General features: G+C 42.0%; 1 protein-coding gene across 6 annotated transcripts in view; it reads right to left on the bottom strand.

Moving 5' to 3' along the window:
- The window catches only part of CENPT (centromere protein T), an 803,389-nt gene that overhangs the window by 730,569 nt on the left and 47,804 nt on the right, over positions 1 to 25,016 (bottom strand). For 5 of the 6 annotated variants that reach the window (XM_040328753.1, XM_040328752.1, XM_040328754.1 and 2 more), the window contains exon 2: positions 19,253 to 19,360. The exons of the other annotated variant lie outside the window; for it this stretch is intronic. In XM_040328753.1, coding sequence (XP_040184687.1) covers positions 19,253 to 19,356 — 104 coding nt within the window. In that variant the 5' untranslated portion in view covers positions 19,357 to 19,360. The remainder of the gene's footprint in view (positions 1 to 19,252; positions 19,361 to 25,016) is intronic. 6 annotated transcript variants of the gene reach the window in all.

The following is a 25,016-nucleotide window of genomic DNA, read 5'->3' as shown; positions in this document are numbered from 1 at the left end:
AATCTATCCAAAACGGAACTTATAATTTTTCCTCCCCCACGTGCCTCTCCCCCTGATCTCTCTGTCAAAATGAATGGCACAACTATCAGCCCATCCCCACATGTCAAGGTCCTAGGAGTAGTCCTGGACTCTGAACTCTCCTTTAACCACTTAAGGACCGGACCAATATGGCGGACACTTCAGACAATTTTGACACATATTTGGGACCACTGTCATTTTCACAGCAAAAAATGCATTTAAATTGCATTCTTTATTGTGAAAATGACAGTTGCAGTTTGGGATTAACCACAGGGGGCGCTGTAGGAGTTAGGGTTCACCTAGTGTGTGTTTACAACAGTAGGGGGGTGTGGCTGTAGGACTGACGTCATCGATTGTGTCTCCCCTATAAAGGGGATGACACGATCGATGCGCCGCCACAGTGAAGCACGGGGAAGCCGTGTTTACATACGGCTCTCCCCGTTCTTCAGCTCCGGGGAGCGATCGCGACGGAGCGGCTATAAACGAATAGCCGCGCCGTCGTCCTGGATCGCTCCCCGAGGGGATCCAACCGCCGCATGTAGCGGGGGGTCCCCGATCGGACCCCCGACCCACGTCTAGGCAGGCACGTACAGGTACGTTGATGTGCCTGTCCGTCCCATTCTGCCGACGTATATCTACATGCGGCGGTCAGGAAGTGGTTAAGCCTCACGTTCAATCACTGTCCAAATCTTGCCGCCTCAACCTTCGCAACATCTCCAAAATACGCCCCTTTCTAACCAATGACACCACAAAGCTCTTAATTCACTCCCTGGGTCATCTCTCGCCTCGATTACTGCAACTCCCTCCTCATTGGCTTACCTCTGCATACTCTATCCACCCTTCAGTCCATCATGAATGCTGCTGCCAGACTCATCCACCTAACCAACCGCTCTGTCTCTGCTACTCCCCTCTGTCAATCCCTCCACTGGCTTCCGCTCGCCCAACAAATTAAATTCAAAATACTAACAATTACCTACAAAGCCATCCACAAATCTGCCCCCAGCTACATCACTGACCTAGTTTTTAAATACCAACTTGTACGTTCTCTTCGTTCTTCTCAAGACCTCCTACTCTCTAACTCTCTCTCATCACCTGCTCCCATGCTAGTCTCCAGGACTTTTCTAGACCCTCTCCAAGCCTATGGAACTCCTTATCCCAATCTATCCATCTATCTCCTCCTCTATCAGCTTTTATAGGAGCCCTGAAAACCCTCCTCTTCAGAGAAGCCTACCCTTCCCACACCTAACTATTTTCATTTGAGTCCATCTGATCATCCCCCACAGCTAACTACCCTTTGTTCCACTTGACCATCCCTTCTAGACTGTAAGCTCTAACGAGCAGGGCCCTCTGATCCCTCCTGTATGGATTTGTATTGTGACTGTACTGTTTTCCCTGATGTAAAGCGCTGTGCAAACTGTTGGCGCTATATAAATCCTGTTTAGTAGTAATAATAATAATAATAATAATAAATCACTGTTTAAGATATACCACATATACTTAGATATCCGAGTTCATCTTATAAGATTTGTACATCCAGACAATCTTTACCAATATGCTTGTGTTATACATATCTTATCTGCTCATATGTTTCCAAATAGGCAGTATGACTTATTGACAATGTTTGTAACCTGAAAATGCACAATGAAAAAAACGATTGAAAGGGGAAAAAAAAAAAAAAAAAAAAAAAAAAAGGTTATAGTGCCTGTTGCGACAAAATGTAGACCCTTCGACAAGAGGGTGACCTCACTCTGTCAGTATTTTATCTGACAGATTAAGAACATTACAGGCGTTAATTTCTTTTGTGTCCTTGAAGGATATTTCTTCCAATATTTTCTGTTCCTTGCCCGGCATGTTCTCCTCTTCCCCTGTTGCAACCTCTCTTGTTGGTACCATGCCTGTTCTGTGAAGGTGCAGCTGGGGTACTGGTGTCTCCCCAATTGTTGGTATGGGTTGGTGTGACAGGTGATTTATCCGATTCAGATAAAGCCGAGCAATCATCCAGCCCATCTGTCTCTGCATCAGAGAAACTCAGATGTTTCTTATGGCCACTAGAGGGAGTAAGATACACCCCATGACCACCGTTTCCACACAAACATTGCTTGTATCGTAGTAGATCTTATGTCGAAGCATTTTTTCTTTTTTTTCCAGTAATATCGTGTTCCAATTAATTTAATATGTCCTTTAAATCGCTTGTCAAGATCTGTGAACTCCAACCCAGTCTGCATAGGCCTTATTGTATTTCCAAGATTTTAATTTTCCAAAACTTCTTTTTCTTTCTTTTTGGATGCAATTATGATGTGGGAGGTCCCCTTGAAAAACATCCGGTCTGTGTATAGCCCCAGGGAAAATGGGAAGGCCAGTTCTTGTTACTGGGATGTACTTGTAGGCAGAAGTCAACTAGAGATATCGGGATGAAGGAAGGAGGGTACAAAATATGATGGGTGGCAGCTGGCAGGTGACCAGTGGGTCATTCAAAAATGGAAAACTTGTTGCTGCAGGATTGTATAGCAACTCAGATAGTGAGAACACAATTGCTGATGAGCATGGTAATGGGCAGAAATACAATAGTCAACAACCAAGTGATCAGAGGGTCGGGGGTGCTGTGTGGTATGCAATTAAGCTGGATATGCAGTTGCTTTGGGAGACTATCCCCCACGGCCATAATATTGGTAGAGAGCCCGAGTGAACCGAGTCATCATCTGCACTGCGATTTCTCACTGTAATTCCTGAGGTGATCACATCAAAGGTTTCCCAGCTGGACTGTAAGAGGTGTCATTCCAGCAGTAATAAGCACATAGGGCCTCCAAAATGAAAGCTCTTTGTAGTGTGTGCACATGTAGATCAACACAGTGAACGTCCAGTCACTCGTGGATGGATGGATGGATGTGAGAGGTACTTAACCATTCCCGTACACGGACGTGCATGCACACAAATCTCTGTTAACTGGTCCCCTGGTTGCAGATAGCGGTATCACCAAGTATAAGCCAGTTGAAGAGTAGACGGAACCATCTTGTCCATCCTGCAACGAGGCACCCTCGCCTACTTCACTCAGAACTATTCCGATCACACAGGGCTTGTGATGTCAACGCATTTCACCAAGGAAGTAGCATAGCTTCCTCTGGATGGTGGAGGGCTGCAAAGATCACTCCTTTATAGCACCAATTTCTTTGTGATGGTGCCACCCATCCATGAAACTTTTAAAAAAGGAACACAAATCATGTTTTCAATTGTTTGGTATTGGTGATCACCATTAGCCTTTAAGAGTTACAGTCAGGTCCATAAATATTGGGACATCGACATGTGATGGAGTTGATAAAATGATTATTTTAGGTCTAATGTTATCTCTCTCTTATAAAACACTCAAATATTGTTATTCTCTTTTCTTCCTTATTTTATTATTTATTTTCTTTCTTGTTGCGAGATAGATATATATATATATATATATATATATATATATATATATATATATATATATATATATATATATATATATATATATATATATATATAGATATATATATATATATATATCTTCGTAATCGCGTGAGAAACCGTAGTATTTTCCTTGGTGGAAAATTATGACAGAGATATTCAAAGCGAGAAACAGATGAGGTCTCGTTTTCCTACCCCTCCCATCGTGCAAAGAAAGATGGCGGCTGAAGCTCTGGAATGCACTCAGTCCCTGGAGACAGACGTCGACAGGAGAAGGACCATATACGGATGAATCAATTATACACACACGTGACGACGTTTGCTTATGTCACTTTGTTTATATAAGGCAGTGACCGGATTAAAAAGCCTGTTGATGAGAAAGAGCTTGCACTGAACCAGTGTGTCCCAGTGTGATTCTTTTGCATGCATTCACATCATCATAGGTTTGGATCAGAGGCATTATAGGAAAAGCATCCTTGAATTGGACCAGGGAAAAAAATCTATTACAATTTGGCACATTCAACGTGGGGCTTTGGACTGTGAGCCGACAGTTAGCCGACCCAGAGTACTGCCAGCGAATTGAGGCGTAGCTGACGGAACGAAGACTGGTCAACTTCATAACACGGTAAGAGAAGAGAGTGTTATATACCTGTGTTATTCCAGCTCAGTCGCCCTCAGTTTCGCTCACGGTTCGTCGGCTACTGCAGGCAACAAAAAGACGGATAATTTCTTGTCCAAAGCCAATTTAATAAAGAACCTGTCGACCTATTCTGCCGGGTGATATTTACGTTTTGTTATGTTATGTGTTGAATGTGGTTATTTCGGCAGATGTCTGTATGAGAAGGGGAGACAATTTCTCATCAGGGCCCTTGCCGGGCCTTGGTTAGAGAGAGGTGTCTGGAAATAAATTTTAAATTTTTATAAATTTATATATATATATATATATATATATATATATATATATATATATATATATATATATATATATATATATATATATATATATATATATACTGTCAAGCGATTAAAATTTTTAATCGCGATTAATCGCATTAATGTCATAGTTAACTCACGATTAATCGCGCCAAAATTTTTTTATTTGTTTTCTTATTTATTTTTTTATAATATTAAATTGTGTTTTTTTAATTTTTTTACATTTTGATCACTTTTATTGCTGTCACAAGGAATGTAAACATCCCTTGTGACAGCAATAGGTGGTGACAGGTACTCTTTATGGAGGGATCGGGGGTCTAAAAGACCTCCGAGCCCTCCTTTACACTTCAAAGTATTCAGATCGCCGAAAACGGCGATTCTGAATACTGTGTACTTTTTTAAATCCGGCGCCATTGGCAGCCGAGAAACCCGGAAGTGACGTCATGACGTCGCTTCCGTGGTTTCAATGCGGAGACTGAATCAAAGCCGCTTACGGCTTAGTGTCAGTCTCCGCCTGGACACAGAAGGCGCCGGATGGAGGATCGGGTCTCCCGGTGGGACGGGAGGCCCGGTCAGAGCGGCGAAAGGCGGCGGGAGGGGGGGATGTCCCCTCCCGCTCCTCCGGCATAACAACCGAGCGGCTTTTAGCCGCATCGGTTGTTATGTTTGGATAGCCGATCGCCCGCTCTAAACAACGGTACCGGGATGATGCCTGCGGCTTCAGACATCATCCCGGTATAACCCCCGAACGCCGCCTCGTTAATCGCGCGATAAAAAAAATTTACGGCGTTAACGTGGGTTTGCGTTAACGCCGTTAATAGCGCGTTTAACTGACAGCACTAATAGAGATAGATTATATATATATATATCAGTGATTTCTTGTCAGCTTCTGTAAAAAGATTCTGATTTCTGATCAATAGAGAGGGGGGTCAAAATACATACATACATAAATACACACACACAGATACACCTCACTATCATGAGTGTGGGAGAAAACGAACCAAGAAGGTTCGGGGAAAAATATTACCTCCATACAGAGGGGCTGAAATAGCGTGTCATATTCCAACTATGTATGTGGATTCTTGTTTGTTGTGGATGGGGTTTAGCGAAGCTGATACAGGGAAGATATCCGGGAGGTATATTGGGCCTTAAAACCCCTGTTGAACAAGCTTGGACCATATTAGTGTTTACAGCCAACGTGGCTTTTACTGTTCAGTTTAGTATGGGACAGGAGTAAAAAACGCAGGCTGGGCTCCCTCCCCTCTGTGTTACAAAGAAATAAATACCTAAGGCTAGATTCTGAGCTTTCTCCGCTGTGAAGAAAGTCGAATTTCCCTCCAACCTTTTTTCTACCGGAGGGGGCTAGTGCTCCTTTTGAAAAAAAAAAGGGGGGGGGGTTTAAAATTGCTCTGCTGCTGTCTCTTATTATATAGACATTTTAATGTTTAATACCCCAGCTAGCCTACACCCGATTTTAAACCTGGGTGTAACTTTTGATTAGGAAGACTGGAGTTTTTAGTAACTCAGTCTAATTATATATTTGGAGCTTATCTGAGCGGGCTAGTTAAACCTCTTCACAGGACAAAAGTTGCTAATCTAGCATTTGAGTTGCGGAGGGTGGATTCCTGCCCCATAGCAGAGCCAGAAAAGAAATAAGGGAAGGTGTAGGAATGGGACAACGCCTCACTAGACTGGCAGAGGGCAACTTAGCATATGACCTAGTGCTACAGCGGGAAGGGGAACAAAATGTGAAAGGATGGAAAAAGTTAATGAAATTTGCTGGACTACGCAGCCATGGCAGACGCTTGCAACCGTAAGGATGGAGAGTTGTGTTGATTGAAAAGAAAGGGTTGTTGACAAAGAATAATTTTGTCTCGGCAGCAGAAGCCTGGTTCAGGGTAGCAAAGGGGCTAATGAAGGAGGGGTGGGTGGATGGAACGGGAGATACAGAACAAAGGAGGGATTAATGTATTATATCATACACAAACAGCAAGTGATCCTCTTAAACCACATGTATATGTGCGCACCCTAGGAGATATGGTGGCCATAGCTAATACAACATTTGAAGACACAATGGCAGCAGAGACTGGTTTCTCGGATGTCAACCTGTGGCTCGAATGGATGAGGTATAATGCAGTTATGTGTGTAGTGGAGCTAGACCCCATTTGGGAACACTGATATTTAACATACCTCCCAATCAAGAGGAGTGCTTTCTGAGCCTGTTCACCAATACTTCCACTGACTACTCCCAGTGCGAGACATGGAAAGGAGAATATCCAATAGAAACTAAGACATCCAAGCCTGGGACGGGTATCACTTAATATCCCGGTAATTACACGTTATAGGAACTACCAGGGAGCAGGGAAGTTCTTGGGGAACTTCTCCATGGGATATTGTGCCTCCTATAGCAGTGTATCCACAGACCTGGTACAGAATCAAACTTGGAAGATGTGTATTGGATCTGTGGTGACATGAAGATTAGGACCAAGTTAACAGACCAATGGACAGGGGAATGTGCACTTGCCAAAGTCATAATGCCCCTGCATATCTTTTTGGGAGATGACCTAGTAGCAAAGAGGGAGCACTCATCTGAATCCAGCAGGAAGCGTAGAAGTGCCCCAGCTGGTAGTTTTGACCCCCATGCCATAGGGGTCCCAAGGGGGGTCCCGGATGAGTTTAAAGCCCAAGACCAAGTAAAAGCAGGTTTGGAGTCTCCGATTCCCATATTCACTATAAATTAGAATGTAGATATGGATATAATTATATCCATTATAACCAACCGAGGTTCGTTAACTTATAAGATTGGGGTGATCAGACGCCAACGGTAGGTGCGTTTTTAGTGAGTACACCAGTCCAAAACTGAATTTTTAAGGGCCTGGTAGCCCACTTTTATTTTAAAGCACAAAAACATCAGTAGTGCTCAAAGGGGGGTTCCACCATTACTGTATCTTGCATACTCAACACTTTAGCCTCCTGGCTTTCATTCTTGCCATCCGGCTGTTTCAGGCCTTTAGTCAGCTACTCAGAACAAAGTTTCCTAGAGTTAAGCTCTCTCCTAGCTTATTCCTGATCAGCACCTTGCTGCTCAATCACCAATGACATCTTCCTCCTGCAGACATGCATGCTCTGGCTGCGCCAATGCAGCCTCTGACTCCTCTCAGAGGTATGGGAGTCTGACTGGGTGGGGCCCTGAGCCATAGTCAGGTAATAACTAAAATAACCAAACACACAGCTGTGCAATCAATGTGTCTCTCTCTCCAAAATATGGCATAAACCAGCAACCTTTAAGGTCGCACAGGGTCCCACCACCACAATCTATACCAGGGATGCACTCCAGGGTTTAGCTGAACAACTAGAGGCCACTTTACAAATGACTTTCCAAAATCGTATGGCCTTAGACATGATTTTAGCTGAGAAGGGGGTGTGTGTAAAATGTTACCTGGGACAAGTACATGCTGTACGTACATTCCGGACAATACAGACCCAAATGGTATGGTAACCTTGGCCATTAAGAAGTTAGAGGATCTCTCAAAAGAGTTAAAAAAATTTGGGGCTGGCAGATCCCTGGGACCAGTATTTTGGGTGGATGAGTGGGTGGCAATGCATTTGTACTCAAATAGGCATAGCAATTGTGTTGCTGCTTGTAATAGTTGCGATAGTGGTTTGCTGTATTCTGCCCTGCATAAAGAAGCTGTTAGGAAAGGCAGCCGAATAGGCAACCCCTACTTTTTTTAAATTTGGGTAAAATTAGAGATCCAATGAAGGAGGAAGAAGAAGAGGGACCGTATGCTCCACTGCAGTCCTTACCTGTTAATACATACAACATTCTCAAATGATAAGGGAAAGAATAGTACTTGAGTGTTTTCCTGACCATTTCGTTGAGTGATGACACTGGGCAAGCCATGTCTGACCTCTATGCAAAATGCAAAAAAGATCCTGATGTCAGGGGGCCAGGTATAGGCCATACAGCATAGGGACAGTACTGATGAAATAGTCATTTTAAGTGGGGGACTGAGATGGAGTTGATAAATTATTTTATGTCTATGTTATCTCTCTTATAAAAAACACAAATATTGTTATTCTCTCTTCTTTATTATTTATTTTCTTTCTTGTTGCGATATATATATATCTTAGTAATCACGTGAGAAACAGTAGCATTTTCCTTGACTGAAATTTATGACAGATATTCAAAACAAGAAACAGATGTCTTTCTCTTACTCCTTTTCCTACCCCTCCCACCGTGCAAAGAAAGATGGCTGCTGAAGCTCTGGAATGCACTCAGTCCCTGGAGACAGACGTCAACAGGAGAAGGACCATATACACACACATATGTGAAGACGTTTGCTTATGTCACTTTGTTTATATAAGGGGCAGTGACCAGAATAAAAAGCCCGTTGATGAGGAAGAGCTCGCACAAAAACCAGTGTGTCCCAGTGTGATTCTTTGGCATACATACATTCACATCATCATGCTTTGGATCATGAGCCGTTCCTTTCCTTCTCCATACTCTTCTCATCACTATGGTACAAGTTGATCTTGGTCTCCTCTGTCCATAGGATGTTGTTCCAGAACTGTGAAGGCTTTTTTAGATGTTTGGCAAACTCTAATCTGGCCTTCCTGTTTTTGAGGCTCACCAATGGTTTACATCTTGTGGTGAACCCTCTGTATAAACTCTGGGGAAGTATTCTCTTGATTGTTGACTTTGACACACATAGAACTACCTCCTGGAGAGTGTTCTTGATCTGACCAACTGTTGTGAATGGTGTTTTCTTCACCAGGGAAAGAATTATATGGTCATCCACCACAGTTTTCCATGGTCTTCCGGGTCATTTGGTGTTGCTGAGCTCACCGGTGCGTTCTTTCATTTTAAGGATGTTCCAAACAGTTGATTTGGCCACACTTAATGTTTTTGCTATCTCTGGTGGGTTTGTTTCGTTTTTTTAGCCTAATGATGGCTTGCTTCACTGATAGTGACAGCTCTTTGGATCTCATATTGAGAATTGACAGCAACAGATTCCAAATGCAAATGGCACACTTGAAATTAACTCTGGCCCTTTTATCTGCTTCTTATGTAAATGGTATAATGAGGGAATAACACACACCTGGCCATGGAACAGCTGAGCAGCCAATTGTCCCATTACTTTTGGTCCCTTAAAAAATGGGAGGCACATATACAAATTGTTGTAATTCTTACACCGTTCACCTGATTTGGATGTAAATACCCTCAAATTAAAGCTGAAAGTCTGCAGTTAAAGCACAGCGTGTTTCATTTCAAATCCATTGTGGTGTATAGAGCCAAAAAGATTAGAATTGTGTTGATGTCCCAATATTTATGGACCTGACTGTATATACAAATATATAGGCGCTCAGAGTTTGTTATTCTGTTTTAAACAACTCAGAGGAGGGGGAGGGAAAAAGGGGGAGGGGGGTTGAAATTACTTCCATTAGTAATAAGTAAAACCAGCGCAATAGACCCTATTCACATATAGAGACAGGTGGATCATTGAAGCAGTTTCTGGTCCGTGTATGGCTTGTTTCAGAAGCAGGAAACGTTTTGTCAACTCACTAGGAAGACATGGGAGATTCAAACTCCACATTTAGACCCACTGGCACAAACTATTTTAACCTATATATCCACCATTTTTCTTTTTTGAGTATACGATCAAAATCCCCCCTCCTAGGAGGTATTTTGAGGACATAAATTCCCTTGATTTACATGCCCTCTGTGCATCGTCCATGGCAAGTGTCTTTCTAGGATGTTGCGTACTGTGTTCCACTGTACTCCAAACGCTGTTATTACTCCCACTGGGCATAAATTTGACTGTCATTTGCTTTTGTTGCCGGTCTCTGTGGAGAGAAGGCTCTTTCTACTCTGACCTGCTACCTTTAATTTGGCCTTGCAGATTTGTCCATGGGAGTATCCATGTTCACGGAATCTCAATGCTGCATCAACAAGCTTTCCATTTTTGGAGGGACCCACTTGTCCCCTTATATTTTGTACCCTCCTTCATGCCAATATCCAGTTGAATTCTGCCTACAAGTACATCCCAGTACCACCAGCTGGCCTTCCCCTCTGGGGCTATACACAGATAGGATGTTGTTTTTCAATGAGAGCTCCTGCCCACGTGTGTGTTTTGTGATATATATTTTATAATATACACATATCGTATTTTTCGCACCACAAGACGCACCTAGAATTTAGAGGCGTAAAAAAAGATTTTGAACCAAATAGTAAACTAAAATGTTTAATAAAATATAACAGAATATTTCAACCATGTAAACTGAACATCAGTCAACAATGACATTATGAACCATCATCACCGTCATTAACAAAAGAGGAGAGAGACTTTAAAGTTCAAGCACTCTTCTAGTTTTCTGGGAACCCCAAGAACTCATCATCACTAGTGTCCGAATTTATGAAGCTCAGTTGCTCACAATCACTCACATCACTTTCTTCACCATCTTCATTGAAAATACTATCTTCAGTTCCATCTAAGGCATTGCTAATGCCAAATTTTTTTGAATGACTGTACAACAATTTCCTCCTTCACCGAGTGCCACGATGTTTTCACCCATTCACAAACTTGAGTGATAGTTGGCCTCTTCATCCATCCATCCAGTAGGCGTCAGATCATGATTACCAGCAGCCATCCATTTGTTCCACTCTTCTCGCATAAACATTTTAAATGGTTTGTTGATGGAAAAGACAAGAGGTTGCAACTGGCTGGTAAGACCCCCAGGAATTACAGCTAGATGAGTCTTCACTTCTTTAAAGCACTTTTTTGTCGTTTCGCTAATATGTGCTCTAAACTGGTCAAGCACGAATAAAGCAGGTTTTTTCAGAAGCGATCTGGGAAGTTTGGTCCACACTTTTTCAACCCATACTCTCATTCCATTTTCGTCCATCCATCCTTTGTCATGAACATGTACGACAACTCCTCGTGGATTCACTTAATTTTCGGAAAGGTTTTTCTTTAAAAAATTAGCATGGGCGGCAATTTGGTGCCGTCTGCACAGCAGGACAACGCAACCGTGTAATGTGTTTTCTAATGTCCTGAGGTTTTCACAGTTATGGTTTTGGCACCTTTCAGATCAACGGTCCTATTAGATGGCACATCAAAGGTTAGCGGGACTTCATCCATATCTGAACAATTTCAAAACCATTTTTCTTCCTAGCATCAATTACAAATTTATGAAGAGACAAAATCTTAGATTCATATTCTTTTGTAATTTCTTGCGCAATTCTAGTTTTGGTGCGCATAACAAGGTCACATCGCCTCAAATCTGTAGCACCACGATGGTGATCCAGTAAAATCAAGATCACAGTCTTTAGCGTTGCTGTAGAGAAAGGCAGAGACTGAGAAGCCAACATTTCTGTGACGTGCGACGTGTAAACCATTCTATCATGGCCACGTCTAAAGCCGTGTACACACGATCGGCTTGTCCGATGAAAAAAGACCGATGGACTGTTTTCATCGGACAAACCGATCGTGTGTGGGCCCCATCAGTCTTGTTTCCCCTCATCAGGGTTAAAAAATAGAACACGTTTTAAAAAAAAATTCTATGGATAAAAAAAAAAACGATAGGAAATTCCAATGGTCTGTGTGGAACTCCATCGGAGAAAAATCCATGCATGCTCAGAATCAAGTCGACGCATGCTCAGAAGCATTAAACTTCATTTTTTTTTTTGGCTCGTCGTGTTTTACGTCACCGTGATTGGCAGGGTCGGAATTTAGTCTGATTGTGTGTATGCAAGACTGATGAAAGTCAACTTCATCGGATATCCGACGAAAAAATCCATTGGATTTGATTCCATCAGAAATCCAATTGTGTTTACACGGCTTTACTGTGGCCACTTTGCAGCATGCCCACGAAAAGTGTGCTTACTTTTATTTGCTTTTTGCAGCTGACCCTCCCGTTTTCCTCCACTCTCATAATTTTTTCAGTTGGAGGTGGCCCAAAATGTCTCTCCGCTGCTCTTTTCCCATGTTCCTTAGCATATTTTACTACCTGCAGTTTAAAAGGAATTTTATATGCTAGTTTTTTTCTGCTTATTCATACTTTCTGCTTTGGGTGGCTGAGCTGGCACCTGGTTCCTGCAGTGGATGGCGTGGCTGGGCACCTGGTCCCTGCAGTGGGTGGCGTGGCTGATCACCTGGTCATACATACATATATATATATATATATATACACACACACACACACACACACACACACAGTGGGGATCGAAAGTTTGGGCACCCCAGGTAAAAATTTGTATTAATGTGCAAAACGAAGCCAAGGAAAGATGGAAAAATCTCCAAAAGGCATTAAATTACAGATTAAACATTCTTATAATATGCAAGTTAGATTTTATTTCCATCATTTACACATTCAAAATGACAGAAAACAAAAAAATGGCGTCTGCAAAAGTTTTGGCACCCTGCAGAGGTAATATCTTGTACTGCCCCCTTTGGCAAGTATCACAGCTTGTAAACGCTTTTTGTAGCGAGCCAAGAGTCTTTTAATTCTTGTTTGAGGTATCTTTGCCCATTCTTCCTTACAAAAGTCTTCCAGTTCTTTGAGATCTCTGGGCTGTCTGTCATGCACTGCTCTTTTAAGGTCTATCCATAGATTTTCAATTATGTTGAGGTCAGGAGATTGTGAAGGCCATGGCAAAACCTTCAGTTTACGCCTCTTGATGTAATCCCCCGTGGATTTTGAGGTGTGTTTAGGATCATTATCCATTTGTAGACGCCATCCTCTCTTTAACTTCAGCTTTTTCACAGATGGCATTACGGTACCATTCAAAATTTGCTGAAATTTTATTGAATCCATTTTTCCTTCTACTCGTGAAATGTTCCCTCTGCCACTGGCTGCAATACAACCCCAAAGCATGATTGATCCACCCCCATGCTTAACAGTTGGACAGAGGTTCTTTTTATTAAATTCTGTGCCCTTTCTTCTCCAAACATACCTTTGCTCATTCCGGACAAAAAGTTATATTTTAACCTCATCGGTCCACAGAACTTGTTTCCAAAATGCATCAGGCTTGTCTATATGTTCATTTGCAAAGTTCAAATGCTGATTTTTGTGGTGAGGACGTAGAAGAGGTTTTCTTCTGATGACTCTTCTATGAAGACCATATTTGTACAAGTATCTCTTTATAGTGGAATAGTGTACCATAACTCCAGTGTCTGCCAGATCTTTCTGGAGTGATCGTGCAGTCAAATGTGGGTTTTGAATTGCTTTTCTCACAATCCTGCGAGCTGTTCTGTCTGATATTTTTCTTGGTCTTCCAGATCTTGCTTTAACTTCCACTGTTCCTGATGACTGCCATTTCTTAATTACATACCAAACAGAGGATATGGACATCTGAAAACGCTTTGCCATCTTCTTATAGCCTTCTCCAGCTTTGTGAGCGTCAACTATTTTCAGTTTCAGTTTTCTAGACAACTGCTTAGAAGAACCCATGGTGCCGATTGTTTGGGCAAGGTCAGATGAGTCTGGGCATTTAAAACCTTTGAGATTGACATCACCTGGTCTTCCAAATGATGATTGAGAACAATCCATGACACTGGCAGGTCTCAGCTTTGCAAAGGGGGCAGTGCATGCTATAAATTCTGCAGGGTGCCCAAACTTTTGAAGAGGCCATTTTTTTGTTTTCTGTAATTTTGAAAGTGTAAATGATGGAAATAAAATTTAACTTTTTTGACATATTATAAGAATGTCTAATCTGTAATTTGATGCCTTTTGGAGGAGATTTTTCCATCTTTCCTTGGCTTCGTTATGCACATTAATACAAATTTTTACCTGGGGTGCCCAAACTTACGATCCCCACTGTATATATACACATACACATACACAGTAAAACCTTGGATTGCGAGCATAATTTGTTCCAAAAACATGCCTGTAATCCAAACCACTTGTATAGCACAGCAAATTTTCCCATAAGAAATAATAGAAACTCAAATGATTAGTTTCACAACCATTTATTCATAAGTCCTTCAGTCTATAGTCCATATAAAAAGATTATACCAATGTGATAAGTTGTGTAACCATAAAATGTCCATCCACAAATGGCAGCCTCCCCAAGGGGGATTAGAAGCAAAATCCAGAAGGAGCTACAGAGTATAAAAGAGAAGAGAGGCGCCTCCAAGTGTAGCAATATAGTTACATTTAATGAAGGTACAACATTTAGCAACTCACATTGGTTGATGATTAAAAAAGCCACATCCAAGTATGCAGGGATCCGGGGTAAAGCGATCCACATAGACCAGGGGTGCCCAACCTTTTATAGAGCGAGGGCCACTTAAGCAACTTGATAACCGGTCGCGAGCCACAATGAACAGAGAGAGTGGATGGCACGCAGCGTACCTTTCCTGCACTTTGCAATAGATTTCTATTATATTCTGCATGGTTGGTGCACTTTCAGAAAGCTCACCAAACTCGCAGGTAATAACAGAAGTCTATGGCTCAGTGCAGGTAACCCGCAGGTTAACTGCTCTGCACCTGCAGATCAGTTTGAAAGCAGCCCAGTAACCAATGCAGAACATATATGCAGGTATATTATATATATATATATATATATATATATATATATATATATATATATATATATATATATATATATATATATATATATATATATATATATATATATATATACACATATACACACACACACACACACACACACACACACTGTGATTTTAGCAATAAACTGACCTTTAATAACAGTATTCTTTCTATTCCAGAGCAGGAGGTCGCGGGCCACATCAGAGGGCTCCGCAGGCCACTGGTTGGGCACCACCGACATAGACCGTCCTCCTCACTGCCAGCTCTCACCGCTGTCAGTCTACAATCGTGACTGGGAAGACTACCCTGCAGTAGAGCGATCTGAAAGCGAGGCTTGAACAGCTCGTAAAAGGGACGACATCAATGGTGGTGCAGAGGATGTCAGGCATGTCCAAAGTCTGGCCTGCTGGCCAATCACTGCCCACGTTCTGGTTTTGGACGGCCCGCCTGGTCATTTTGTCATGTATATCTTTTGTGGCCCCAAAAAAATCCCAGCGCGCCAGGTGCCACAAAAGAAATGCATGCCTGCTGCCTTGGAGGGGACAGGGAGGAGGCGGGACGAGTGCTGTGCATACAGGAGTATTTCCTGTTTACACCACGACCTTTGTAAAAGAAAATCCCATCTCCTGCGCTGCCATTGGACGACTGTTCTGTCCATCATAGGAGGTATGCCTTTCTATTAAAGAGGCCGTTGGTAAAACATGAGTTTCTCCTGTATGTCTGTCGGCGCTCGTCCCGCCCCCTCCATGTGTCCTCCAAGGCTGCAGATGGGCATGAATCAGGCTGCACTGATGGCAATGGCGAGTCTGCATTCATTTCAATGGGAGTGCTGCATTCAACGGGGGGTTGCATCTGTTATTATTGTGAAGCTGGAGCAACAATTTCTGGCTACTAAATTTGCTTTTATCTTGTTGATGCCAATACATTCTATTTTTAGATTACACTCTAGTATGATCCATTTGTTACCAATAGTAACCCCTTGTTTTCCTGGTGTTCTATTCCAGGATATTTTTTTGTGTTAATTGGCCGACCAACTGGGTTACAAACAAGAATTTTTTTCTTGAGTTGACTTTGTATGCAAGTTGGAACAGGTACATTGTTTAAGTACAACTTCACCCCTGTAAGGTTTGTTTTGCGCTCTATGCCCCTGTTCAGAAGATTTCACCTAATTTTGTCCCTATGATATTTGGATTTTGAAGGTTTTGGGTTGTTGTGGAAACAAGGATTGGTGATAACTCCTACAGGAGTGAATTTTCCTTCCTAGGGGTAATTTCCTCTCACTTCCTGTTGTCTCTGTCAGTAATGTTGTACGAAAGGAGAACCTCTGAAAACTGGAAGACTTATCTACAGGGGCCTTGGTCTTCTTTCCCAGACAGAAGAAATCTCTTCCCTCCAATAACTTCCTTAATTAAAGACTCTAGATGTTCACCAAAGAAATGTTCCGCTGCAAAGGGCATCCTTTAAAGGTGACCCAAAAAAATCAATTCTGCCATCCAGTACTGCAGCCACAGAATCCTGCGCATCTATAGGGAAGGAGTCTTAACCTGGACTTCTGTTGAAGGGTATTCTCTAACCTATCCACAAAACACCAGATGGCAACAGTTGCAAAGGCTGCTGAACAGCAGGGCCTAGAGAATGCTGCTCAGATTCAGGACCATAAGTCTGAACCAGACCACAAGGGTCTCACAAACTTTCCTGGTAGAAACAGCAGGTTGCACAAATCATATGAGAGGAGAAGGAGGAGAAGATTTGAGTCTCTGCCTCCGCAGAATGCGCGCTACTGGGACTTAAAGCAGAGTTCCAATCAAAAGTGCAACTTCTGCTTTAAGGAATCCTGACATGCCACATTTGGCATATCTTTTTTTTTTTGAGGGGCGGGGGGGGGGGGGGGTGGGTAAGCGGGTACCTAGTTTTGACAGGTACCCAGCTCCGACTTCCACTTGGGCCCTCCCTCCCTGTAATCTTCTGGAACACGTCACAGGTCCCAGAAGATAGCCTGGCCATTCAGGACGCGCAATGCGCACCCGGCTGTAAAGCCACAAACTGTCACAGCAGAGTGTCCACAGTAGCAATGCCAGCGCAGAAGAGTGAAGAGCGAGAGAACTGAGGCTTTGGGTGGCCAAATCGCTGGACCGTGGGACAGACGAGTGTGTGTTTATTAAAAGCAGCAGCTATGGCATGTGCACACTTCATCCTCTAGAGCATAGGTTGCAAACACAAGGCCCGCGGGCCGAATCCGGCCCTCCAGGCTATTCCATGTGGCCCTTGCACCTCTCTTGCAGCTCTGGTCCTACTCCAGACCCTTACTTTCTGCTTTCAAGCAATGCATTCAGCTTCTTCCCAGCAGCAGCATAAGGAAAGGGGGTGCACTGTGATGTAAGGGAGAGTGGGGGACTCAACTTCTGATGGTGGGGTGGCTCTTGACATCTAATGTAAAGGGGAGGGGATGCGCTGGACATCTAATCTTATAGATACAACCGGCCCTTTTGAAGGGCAATCATAATGCTGATGCGGCCCACGATGAAATTGAGTTTGACACCCCTGCTCTACAGCATTACACTGACCTAGGAGAAGAAACCGAGAGCCTGACATCTTTCCATTGGATAATGTTCTCTTTTAATAAAATCTGCAGAAACGTGGACAAAACTCCTCCCTGTTCAAGCATGATGAAGGCAGGACCCCGAAGGAGCTGGGGAGATTTCAAAGGAAGTGACCATGATTGAAGCCTGGAGGACCAACATATCCAAACCTATGCTGCACAGTGCAGGGGAGAATCAGAGTCCTGGAGTGTAGGTGCCCATTAAATATCCAAGGTGGATTCAAGATGGCCCAACATCATAGCCCTCAGACAGCCAATCTGTCAGCCAATCTGTCAGCCCTCCCGGGCTGGTTGCTACTCTCCATGTTTTTCCCAGTAGGGAAGGAAAGCAGTGGCCACTGGAGACACCTTAAAGTACACTAAATGGCCAGGCTCGAATTGTGGCTCCTACTGCTCCATGTAGGGTGGGGGCGGATTGAAGGGTTCCAAGTACCCTCACTTCAAAATGGCCTGCATTTTTGGATGGTGTCAGGGGAAAAAATTCCCAATGGCGTGCCAAGGGTACCGATCCAGAAGCTGTGCCATTAGCCGGTAAGCAGTCGGTTAAGGATTTGAATTAGAAATCCAGGTAAAAAAAAAAAAAAAAATCTTCCAAAAGAAGCCGGAAAACTCTCGGTAGAGCGGAAACTTCCACCATCTTTGCAAAAAACTGAGAAATGCTGAAAGTGGGATGGGTTATAGCTTACAGCACTGCTTGGCCAACATCCAATCACTTGAAGGTAGCGGTACATAACCAAATCATCCAATATTATGCCTGAGGCATTGTCAGCTGCAAAGACAATCCCTGGATTATTATTCCAACATAAATTATGGTTTCTTGCGCTTTTGTTACAGTTTATGAAAAAAAGAAAAACCTACACACACACACTCTGATAGCAAATTCAACCATATCATCTTAGATTAGAGCAGCTACTGGTTCAAATCAATTTCTATGAATTCCTGCACTTTCCATAGTCCATAATCTGTACACAGGAGAAAAAAAAAAAAAAAGGGGTCCCCCGGCCGCAGGTCCCCCAGACAAACTCTGCACACTTGTAGAGAAAAAGTGGGACTACTTGTGTGCAAAGTTTGAGGTCCAGGGGACCTACGGCCGGCCGGCACCCTGCCCCCAAAGTCCAGGAGATCAGGCACAAAAAGGTGACTCTGCTTATACTCGAGTATATACGGTACCCCAGATTAAAATAAAAATGCACACAGATGCCTCAGACTCAGTTCTCTACACCAGTGGTTCTCAACCCTGTTGTCAAGTACCTCCAAGTACCTCCAACAGGCCAAAGTTTTGGAAATTTCTCTTAGATAAAATAGCTGTCCAAAATACCAAGCAATTGACTCTGATTTAAAGCACCTGTGCAAGATAAAAGGAAAACCTGCAAACTGTTGGGGGCACTTGAAGACAGGGATGAGAACCACTGCTCTACACCAAACACAAAGTGTCAAAAGAAAAAAACAAGCAGAAGTCATTGAAGCCTTCAGTATTCCACCTTTTAACTTGACAATTGTGCTACCATTAATTTATTGATTTGGTACATAGTTTTCAAAAGCAAACCCCCGTTTGCTAGAACACTATGTTGACACAGGCAATGCACAGTGTTTTCAAGTGAAGGGTATACTTTACCATTTTGGTAGACAAGACACTGCTAATTGACAACACATATAAAAAAATTCCAATACCATTTTTACAATTTCAAGATGATAAATATTACACAGTAATACCTCCGTTTAGGTTGGTGTTTTACTGCTGGACGAACTATCTCAGTTGCTAAAATACCCTTTAGCAAAGAACGCGTGGTAAGGTTTTCTTGAGAAGAATCTTCCATTTTCCTTAAAAGAATATATTAAAATAGATATTTAAACAGATGCAGTTATAGAGCTTATTACCAATATTCATATAAAAGTACATCTGGGTACCAATGACCATAACATGATTTAAAGGCGTTGTGAAGGAAAAAAATGTTTTGCCTAAAATTAATGTCTGCAAGGTAGACAGACAGAATAGTGTAATGATTCTGTTAAAAAACGAGTAAATACCTATGCAATTCCTTCATCTATATCACCTCCGGCATTCTAGTTTCTGTTCTCTCATTCACTTCCTGGTTTGCATCGCTCGTTTATGCAAGAACTACATTTCCCAGTATGAACTGCGGCACGCCCAGTAATTCAGTAATTCACACCTCCATGAAGTCTCTAACATGTAGAGAGCGTCCTGCAGATGTAGTTCCCAGGAGGGGGCGAGCACGTTACTGACCACCGCAGTAAAGCCTCCCTTCACGGTGGTCAGTAAAATCAGACAAGCAGGAAGTGAACAGAAAAGAAATAGAGCAACTTCTGAGCAAAAACGAACAATGAGGAAGTGAAAAGAGGAATGTCTGCAGGTAAAGGATGCTTATTATGAAAAAAAAAAATTTCCTTTACAACCCCTTTAATTTAGGCCTCATGCAAACTGAACGTTTTTTTGTTTTTTCCCCAGCAGCTGTTTTTGGCTGTAGACATTTTCTACAGTCATTAAAATCTCCCATCATGTTATCCTATGTGTCCATGCACACATAAGCGGTTATCAGCAGTTTTGGGCGGTGGCGTTTTTGAGCAGTTTAAAAAAAAAAAAAAAAGGGAAAAAAAAAAAATATTATACTCACCCGAAATACCTGTTGCTATGCGGAAGTCAGTAATCTGCCTCTTCGGCACCGCTGTGTGTTCTCTTCTTCTCCTAGTGAATGGGGCGCGCTGCATTCTGGGAACTGTGTGTATTCTCAGAGAGCAGCCGCCCATTCACAAGCCGGCACGAGACTCACACAGGCGCAGTAGGAAATGGGCAGTGAAGCCGTAAGGCTTCACTGCCTGTTTCCCCTAGTGTGAATGGCGGCGCGGGATCTGCATCAGTTGTGGGATCGGCATTGGGGGGGCCATCAGCGCGGGCAAGTAGGACAAGGCAAGTGTCCTTATTAAAAGTCAGCAGCTACACTGTTAGTAGCTGCTGACTTTTAAAAAAAAAAAATTGTGGGTGGAATCCCGCTTTAAACTTGTCTTGAAAACACGGTCGCACAAATGTTGTTGGAAATTCCGATCGCCAAGAACGCGGTGACGTACAACGCCACTATAAAAAGGGAAGTTCAATACCAAGCGTGCCACCCTTTGGGCTCCTTCTGCTAATCTTGTGTTAGTAGAAGCTTGGTGAGAGACGATTCACACTTATATGTCATCTGCTGCTGTTCCCGATCTCTCAGAGTCTCAGAGAAATCAGTTTGTCAGAAGTCTGTGTGAATATCAGCAGCAAAACAACTTCATTATTCTAGCATTATAAAGAACATGTGCTGCATTAAAAAGATTTAAAAAAATAAAAAATGCAGCGTGACGAATGTGCCATCTCCATTACAAACGCTAGTTTTACCAGACCGATCGCTTACGTCTCGTACTTCATTCAGAGCATGTGTGGAATTTTGTGCGTCGGCATGGTCTACACACGCTCAGAATTTAACGGATTCTGTTGTCGGAAAATTTGAGAACCAGTTCGGAAATTCCAATCATGTGTACACAGCATAAGAGACCACATTTTCCAAGTAGGAGGGCTGTTCTCCAAGACAGACTGGGAGGGAATATTGGCATCAATGGGAATTCTTTGAATGGACTGTATGTAAACTCCCTGCAAAGTATATTCCCATGGGCAAGAAGTTTAAAAGGCTAAAAATAAAACCTATGCGGCTCACGGCCAAAGAAAAAATGGCTATTACTAATAAAAAAAATAAAAGGGGGATACTGCTGCAGCACTGGAGGTGATCACAGAGCCTAAAAGTATAAGGTAAGAAGATTATGCTGCGTTGTATAGGGTGGGGATAACTGACAGGGTGCACCTAAATAGGTGTAAGTAGTGATCAAACAATCCAAAAATCAGATGTACATGAATAAATAAATGCATCCGAGAAAAGTGAACTCTGAATGTGAAAAGGCACTCAAAATAAATAAAATCCAAAGTGAAAAACTGTGCAATAATAAAGTGCTGAAAACAAGCTGTAACCACATGCAAACGTGCACTGCTGAAAAAAACAGTCCTCCAAGATGTGATCTACAAATGACAAAGGTAGCTACAAATACAAAAAAGTCCACAAAAAACGTTCCTCGGTGCTGATGTGCAGACACAAAACAGGTAAGTTGCGCTAACTAAGAGTGAATAAGGAATATCAATATAGTTGATATAATTAAATAGTGTCCATATATAAAATTATAAATGATACAATATAATAAAAAGTTCATAAGTGAATAAATTGTGAATAGATTATTGAATGAAGTTGTGCCCGTGACTGAACGCACAAAAATTCCTCCACCGGTGCAATGAATAGGTAAATGCCTATGAGCTTACCAGAAAGGCAAGCAAGAAAAGCTTGCAGCTGAACTCCCCAGCTAGGGTCTTTAATGGAAGTCCGGATGGTATTCCTCCAATGTAGGTGGATAGATCCGGGGTCCGTGGAACATGAAAATAAATATGCAGGCAACAAATAGTGATGTACCGTAGGTATCACGAATATAGGCACACCAAGGGAAAGCCTCCACCAAAAGGAATCACCGAATAAGGGGGACTCTTACCAGACAAATGAAAATATGGAGCTTGTGGCCAAACCCAGCCAGGGCCTTTAGGGGTTAACTTCAGAAAATATCAATCGAAAGCAAACGACTCCCTCGTACAATATTGGCCAAGTAAGTCACCATAAAAAAGAGGAATTCCACATAGTGATGTACCGTAGGGAAACAATTTAATATGGTAGATATCACTTACATAAAAACAGGGGTTCTAACCCTTCCTTATTCTATCCAAAATGAAGACAAATGTTTTGCCTGTTACACTTGAATTAATTGTAATGAGATAATAAAACATAAACTAGTGTATGAAGACACCAAAATCTCTCCTTGTTTTATAAATGGAGACACATAGAGGGAGTCAGTACCGATGTGCAGACAATTGGTTAAAGCAATAGGTGCTGAATTCCCAACGTGAAGTGTCTTTATTAGAGAAGATTCCTGTATCCCATGTGATTGGTGATGAGGGTGTCCCCTTACCTTACACTAGGAGTCGCCATATTCGGAAACTGCCAGAGTATATGCCAGATCTACCCAGAGAGATCTCTATACATGCTGTTACCTTACAGCAGTAAGGTAAGGGGACACCCTCATCACATGGTATACAGGAATCTTCTCTAATAAAGACACTTCATGTTGGGAATTCAGCACCTATTGCTTTAACCAGTTGTCTGCACATCAGCACCAAGGAACTTTTTTGTGGACATTTTTGTATTTGTAGCTACCTTTGTCATTTGGTGGCCACATCTGTCATTTGGTGGCAACATCTTAGGACTGTTTTTGTCATGTTTGCATCTGGTTACAGCTTGTTTTCAGCACTTTATTATTGATAGACAGGGGGATGTAGTGGCGCTTGCAAATACTAAAAACCGACAATAATTTAAAACAATAAAATATTCTAAACAATGATTCCTAAAGTATGAGAGTGAGTCCGTCCTCTACTGGGGTAAAAATGTGTTCCACTCGAGGTCTATGCCCAAAGAATACCATCCAACATCAATAATTAGATGTGGAAGGAACTGCGAGAGAATAAATAATGAAATCCAATGGATAAAAGTGCCTAACTGGCCGCACAGTGTACATGGGATAATAATCCTTTTTTAAAAAATATGTGTCATAAATCCTTAAAGTGCTTAATAAAAAACAAGTGCAAAGTGCTGATAAATAAAACAATAATAGCAGTGAATGAAAGCTCCAGCTCTCCTGGAAAGTGGTTAATTACTAATTAGCAAACACATGCAGAAAAAAGCAACAACTGAAAAGAAGTCCAAAAATGCAAGTGTCCTAAAAACCTAAACGGTTCAATCATAAAACTGTTTTTCTGTGCGATGAAAAAAATATAATAATATATAAAAAATAAAAAAATAATAAATAATAGTCCAAAAACAGATAGTGAATAAAACTATATTCAGTGCACAATCAAGTGATAATGATAATATTAAAAATAAAGTCCAAAGTGCATCTGTGCTCCATTCAACAATTCAGATGATCAGTGGTTAATTCAGTGAAGACTTGTTACATTGTGCTCATTCAGTGAAGACTTGTTACATTGTGCTCATATGTCTGTGAATCAAACCAGCCCGATTTTCCTCAGTGTGGGGATTATTTTTACCAGCCTCTTACCTTCCTGAGGCTTTTACCAAGCCTGTAACAGGAGCTGCTCTGCAGTCACATAAATAAAATCCAGGATCCAAAGACTGCTCACACTCCTCCCCATTCAGGCTCTCAAAAAGAAACACAGGAATGCCTCCATAGCATAAAACCACAGGATATCAGTTTAATAAAGAAAAACGAATACACTCACAAACATTGCTGTGTTAAACAGCGTGTGTACAATCGAGTGTCACCGCTCTGCGGCCGCAAAGCAGGTGACTTCACCAGCAAGCCCTCTGTGTCCTCCTCACGCGTATCGCGACAGCCCTACGTCGCTTAATCATAGGATTTTTTAGCACTTTATTATTGCACAGTTTTTCACGTTGGATTTTATTTATTTTGAATGTCTTCACTTTTCACACCTTTCTAGGATGTATTTATGTACATCTGATTTTTGGATTAATTGATCACTACTTACACCTATTTAGGTGCACCTTGTCATTTATCCCCACCCTATACAGTGCAGCATTATCTTCTTAACTTAAATGAAGGAACGACATCATCGTTTAAATGTTACATAGTTACATAGTAGGTGAGGTTGAAGAAAAAAAAAAAAAAACACAAGTCCATCAAGTCCAACCTATACGTAAAAAGGACATCAAGGACGCAAAAATTCAAATAGAACGACAGATTGAAGATTTTTTGGGGGTTTGTCCTACCCTCTTTTTCAAATATCCCCAGTGCCCTTCACTGCTTACCGGAGCTGATCGGATCTGTTCCCTTGCTGGGTGTGGAGACGAGCGAGGGGAAGATGGCCCCCACCTGTCTCCATATCACTGCAGGGTGGAAGTAACGTCAAAACGTCACTTCTGCCCGTTGCTCTAAAAAATGACTTAGAATTACTTTTTTTTTTTAATGCATTTTAATGCATATGAGATCTGAGGTCTTTTTTTTCCTTCTGTAGATCCAAGGTCTTTTTGACCCCAAAATGTCACATTTAAGAGGACCTGTCATGCTTTTTTCTATTACAAGGGATGTTTACATTCCTTGTAATAGGAATAAAAGTGACACAATTTTATTTTTTAAAACAGTGTCAAAATAAAGTAAACTAAATAAGAGCTCGCGCGCGGAAGCGAACACATAAATGATCAGTGCCCACGTATGAATACGGTGTTCAAATCCCACATGTGAGGTATTGTCGCAATCGTTAAAGCAATAATTATAACATTTATAACACTAGATCTCCTCTAACTCAAAACATGCAACCTGTAGAATTGTTTTAATGTCGCCTATGGAGATTTTTAAGGGTAAAAGTTTG

This window comes from Rana temporaria, chromosome 11, assembly GCF_905171775.1.
Source record: "Rana temporaria chromosome 11, aRanTem1.1, whole genome shotgun sequence".
NCBI lineage: Eukaryota > Metazoa > Chordata > Amphibia > Anura > Ranidae > Rana > Rana temporaria.
The sequence above is the reverse complement of the archived record's forward strand: the minus strand, read 5'-3'. Positions and strand labels throughout refer to the sequence as shown.